Source organism: Triticum urartu, chromosome 5A (assembly GCF_056163025.1).
Source record: "Triticum urartu cultivar PI428250 chromosome 5A, HENAU_Tu73, whole genome shotgun sequence".
Classification (NCBI taxonomy): domain Eukaryota; kingdom Viridiplantae; phylum Streptophyta; class Magnoliopsida; order Poales; family Poaceae; genus Triticum; species Triticum urartu.
In genome coordinates, this window is record NC_141877.1 from 262686050 (window position 1) to 262690949 (window position 4900).

The following is a 4900-nucleotide window of genomic DNA, read 5'->3' on the forward strand; positions in this document are numbered from 1 at the left end:
AAGCGCGAGTCGAGCTCGGTCCTGCTGCCGGGTGTGAGACGAGTGATGGACCGCAGCTGGGGGGAGGGCCAACACCCTTCGACAAAGATAGTGGTCGAATGACGAGCTGAGGGATCGAAGGTCGAAACGGGCCGCCTACAAACAAGCCGATACCAGAAATCCAGCCGACCCGCCGAGCTGCCATGATGCCCGCTCGACGAATGGAAGCCACCACTCCCAGAGAGCGGAGCCACCTCGCCGCCGCCTATGGCCGGAGCAACAGCCACACCGGGCCGGTGCCCCAACCCGCGGCACCCGGTGGAAAACACCACATCCGACCGACACGCACCGCCACCACCGCTACCAAGCTGCCCTGCGCCGGTCACCTCGCTGCCAGCAGACACCGCAGGACGCCCAGGAACGTCAGGCCGCGTCGCCTTCAACCCTCGCGCAGGAGCACCCCCACTCGCCAGATTCGTGCCTCCGCGTCTCGGCCTACGCGACCCACCACCATCCGTGCCGCCTGCAACACAACCACCACCCCAACGCGCCAGTGCGATGTCGTGCCGCGGCACCCGGTGCTCGCACTGCGCCCCACCCGGCGAGAAGGACCCGCGTCGCTCCTCTGCACGCTGGGGAACCAGAAGGCCCCATCGCCGTTGGCCCGGGCGAGCTTTGCCTGGCCAGGCCCTCTGGCGGCGGCGGGAGAGGAGGAGGGAGGAGGGGGCTCGTGGGCGGCCGCGCCAGAAGCCTTCCCCGCCGTCACGCAGGGGCGGCACGGGAGGGGAAGGGTGAGTCGGGAGCCTTTGACCAAATTTATAAAGAAAATTATAGATGTCTACAATACCAAACATATAGTACTATATAAATATATATTCCATGATGAATGCAATGATATTTGTTTATATTCTTTTATAGGCATGGTCAAGGTTTACAAAGTTTGATTAGAAAAATCTAATACGCATCACATTTTGGAACGGATGTTGGATTTAGTTTTTTAGGGATAGTTATTTGGTTTATGAAGATAGACTAGCAAAAAGGCCCGTGCGTTGCAACGGGAGAAAAAGAGACTTAACATCATAAGTAAGCATAACTCGAGGCCCCTTAGCAGACTTGCACGTACTAAATATGCAATACTTGGCAGGGAGGTAACGTTGACAATTCCTTACTAACGCTGATAGTAAACTATAATATATGAATCCTAGAGGTCAAGGAAATGAGCAGTTATTTTTCCCCTGTTTATGTGCTCTGACCGTGGTACTGCCGTTGTTGAAGGCATACATGTGGGCCCCGTTGTCAACAACCGCTACGGTATAAGCTCTGGCCATGATGCAGACCCTGCCACTGTCGAAGCTCTCCACCGCTGACGGATCAATCTTCATGGCGCATCATTCATGTCCAATTCTGACACAAAGTGCATGAAGTGAACAACACGAGAAATGAAATAGCTTCCCAAACTCACCAGAGTTCTCAGAGATATCTTCTTTTCCTTTTCAAGATCAAATTCAAAGAAGCCTTCATTGGCTGGTGTGTATAGTCCTGGTCTCAATGAAGAACTGTGCAAAGAAAAGAAAATAATTCTCTTTACTCTTTAGACATTTTTAGATATAAATAAAGCATTAAGGAAAAAACCATAAGCATTAACCTTCTTAGATCAGAGCACATGAGTATCATGTAGTTCTGCTCTGACTTGTAACCCAGAAGTGAACAGCAGTGTGCTCCTCCATGTTGTCAGAGGTTAGGACAATAAGTCCTAATGGCCGTATGCCGCCATGAACTGATGCACCCGCTTCCCGGCAGTGCTTCTCCACGTCCAAAAGTCAAGAAGGATCGAAAGGAACGGCGATGTCGATTGATGTCAGTTCAAAATCTATCTCGACATCAACCTGTTTCAAGAGAACGATGTGTCAGATTATTAGCATGCTCTGAAAAATATACAAAACACCTAAGCATGCCAGTCCTTTTGTTACCAAATATGTGAAATTTTATATAATTACTAACTTCAGAAGACCCTACATCTTTTGTTGGCCTGAAACTTTTTGAGGTAATTTTTTTGTTTGAATGACCAAGGCAAGCCTGTTTGTGTAAAGGAAAGTACCTGAAAACTGTCAGCTCCCTTAATCTTAAATAGACCTCCCTTCTTCAGCTTACAAGAGCAGACAACTAAATAACCCATTTACATAATCTAAAAAACTTTAAGCTAGCAGTCCTGTGATCACAAGTCTATTATACGCACATAAATGTGGACCAAATTTCATCGGCTAGAAGCAATATATCATGTAAATGTAGAATAAAGTGATCGAAGGTCAGAGAACCATGATATCCATCTGCCAGGAGATTGAGAGCATACAGGCTGATGAACACATCGACATTTGGCGAATTAGCCTCACTCCTTTTCAGTTTTGACGACAAAATAAGGGGAAGAAACGTCCCAGACTAAATATATGAAACTTACAGTCTCCACGTCGGTATCATCCAGCATCATTGGTGCAAGGTCCGAGAGCCGAACCTCCTTGGCCTCCACCTGAGTTGGATTGGACGCCTTTGCCACCTGCACGCGCATACATAGAAGAGACATGAAAACCAGACCAAATCACTTTTTTATTTATTGCATGGATGGCAGGGCAATTCTGAATATGAAGTGACTCCAGACACTTAATTCTATTGAACCATCAAAAGAGATGCCACACTTTAGTTTCTACAAAAGGCCCCTAGTCAACATATTAACATCACGGGCAATGTTTCTGAATGGCTGAAACGTTACAGTTTGGCAAAGAATTCTGAATTATAGCTGCCTGAAACCGACATGTTTCAGTGAACATCTCATCTGTGTTCAAAACTATCGCATCTTAAGAGCGTTTTCTGTAGTTTTTCACTGTGCAATTATTTAGTATATTGTCAACTGAAAATAGGTGCATGAAATAGACATGTTTCTGTTTTCAACACGAATTGGTTCATTCAGATGCCCTGCCCAATATTAGTGAATAACTAAAAAGAAAAAAAATAAGCTCCTACATTCAGCAATATAAAGCTAGCATAGTTATGGCCTGCAGCCCATTGATGTTAGCCTGGCTAAATTACAGATTTATTTGAGTAATAAAAAGAAGAGCACAAAAAGGAATAACAAATTCACTTAAATTTGTTAGTCAAGTCAAAACCTGCGGAAACCTGAATTTTTTTCCAATTAAAATATATTTAGGTGCATAAGAGATACTAAAACTGTGAATTGTATAGGGTAATCTGTCTTACGAATCACCCGGGGAAAAAAGTCTTAAGATTACTTGCCAACACAAGAAATAACCCTTGTGGCTATGTCCTAGTACATCATAATTCAGATCACAAGAAAAGATGGTCCAGGCCGTTCCCCTCAGAAACTCTAAACTGACTTGCATGTAGCAATCACAGAGACTACTAAATCAGTCTACAAACTTGAGCTTACAAAAATTTGCTGGTGTACTAACCATCCTCCATCAGTTTTCTCATGCTTTATAAATTAAGCAGTGTCCCTTATTTCAGTCTGGCTACAGAACAAAATCGGAGACAAGAGACAGGGGACAAACAGGGGATTTCATCCAGTGAATATGAAGGCGATACATTACCTCTGGTGTAGCCGAGGCATGCGAAATTGGACGGTTGGACAGATGGTCTTGTTCCTCCGGCGAACTCGGCACTTCCTCCTCCGGCGAACTCGACGGCGACATTGCACGTTGCGTCAAAAAAAGCAATTTGGACGGGCTTTGATGGAGCTTATGGTCCAAGGACGCAATCTGATGGAGATTTTGGCCGAGGACCGCTCCTTCTTATAGCAAACAACTCAAATCTGGGTCGGGCACTCCATTGCTTGGTGTTCGAGAAGGACACGGCCTCCTATTGTCCATCCAAATCACGACACGGGAATAGCTCGTCCGAGATTGATAAGGATACGGAGGAGGCCGGAGAGGATTGGCGGCGGCGGACAGGTCACAGCGAAGCGCGCCCGTGGCCGGCGTACCCACCAGAAAATGTTTCCCGTTCTGTCCTCCATCAAGCGCAGCAAGGATGGCCGTTCGGCGACAAGGGCACCGGCGATGAACCTCTCCTGCTCCACCACCCATGAACCTCTCCTGCTCCGCTGGCACCTCCCCTGAACTTCTCCTGCTCCGCCCGCCGCGCGGCGCCTGAACCTCTGCTGCTCCCCCGCCGCGCCGCGCCTGAACATCTTCTCCGTTTCCAACCAGCTTGCTCTTCTCGTCCTCGCGCACCTGCTTGAATCCTGACGAGGAATGAGACGGACGGTGAGCGGCAAGCAGGCCACGAGAGAGGGGGCGGCGAGGAAGAGGGGTGTACTGAAGCTGGTGGCGGCTGCCGGCAGGAGGTGGCCGTGGCGGCGGCGGAGGCTGGAGGACGCGAGCCTCGTCGCGTCCGCTCGCAGGGCCATGCCCTTCCTTCCTTGGCAGAGCGAGACGGGGGGAGAATGGGAGCACGGGAGCGTCCCCCTCCCTGGCGCTCCTTCTTCTCCTCCGCGGCTCACCGCCGCCGTGGGGCCTCCTGCCGGCGCCCCGACACGGGAGCGACTCTGCCATGCAGAGCGCTCACCTCCTTATCTTGTGCGCCGAGGTCGTGCTCCTGTGCTTCTCTTTTTTTAGTCAACTGCTCGCCCGTGTGTCGAAGGATTGCTTGCTCGTCTATTTTCCTTTTTACCCAGGCCCAAGCGACCAAGCCCGTGAGCGAAAGAACGTTCTAATAAGGAATTTTGACAAAAATCTTTAGTGCGTACCCCAAATTAGTACCACCTTGTTTATATTACGATTTTGTAAAAGCGTATTATGACATGAAAAGAAAACGTATTGTTACGGTGAACCCACGGAGTCAATCCGTGCTTTATTATTAAGGAGAGATTGTCGTGTAACGGTGCAAGTTATCGGATGACTAGTCTTAGTAG

The 4900-nt window shown here is 48.8% G+C and overlaps 1 protein-coding gene and 1 pseudogene across 3 annotated transcripts; one reads left to right on the forward strand and one right to left on the reverse strand.

Annotated features, from left to right (window-relative positions):
* Positions 1-200: 200 nt before the first annotated feature.
* Positions 201-923, forward strand: LOC147970989 (uncharacterized; annotated as a pseudogene).
* Positions 924-1013: 90 nt separating this feature from the next.
* Positions 1014-4633, reverse strand: LOC125508413 (uncharacterized). Of its 3 annotated transcripts, XM_087525855.1 has the most exons (6): positions 4306-4633; positions 3579-4231; positions 2435-2530; positions 2078-2332; positions 1625-1865; positions 1014-1535 (listed from the first exon to the last, which is right to left on the reverse strand). In XM_087525855.1, exons 2-4 carry the CDS (start codon positions 3678-3680, stop codon positions 2255-2257), a joined length of 276 nt encoding a protein of 91 aa, XP_087381981.1. In that variant the 5' UTR covers positions 3681-4231; positions 4306-4633; the 3' UTR covers positions 1014-1535; positions 1625-1865; positions 2078-2254. The 3 variants fall into 3 exon arrangements, with proteins under 3 accessions (XP_087381981.1, XP_048529078.2, XP_048529079.2); XM_048673121.2 differs by lacking the exon at positions 2078-2332; XM_048673122.2 differs by having other exon boundaries at positions 1625-2332.
* Positions 4634-4900: the final 267 nt, after the last annotated feature.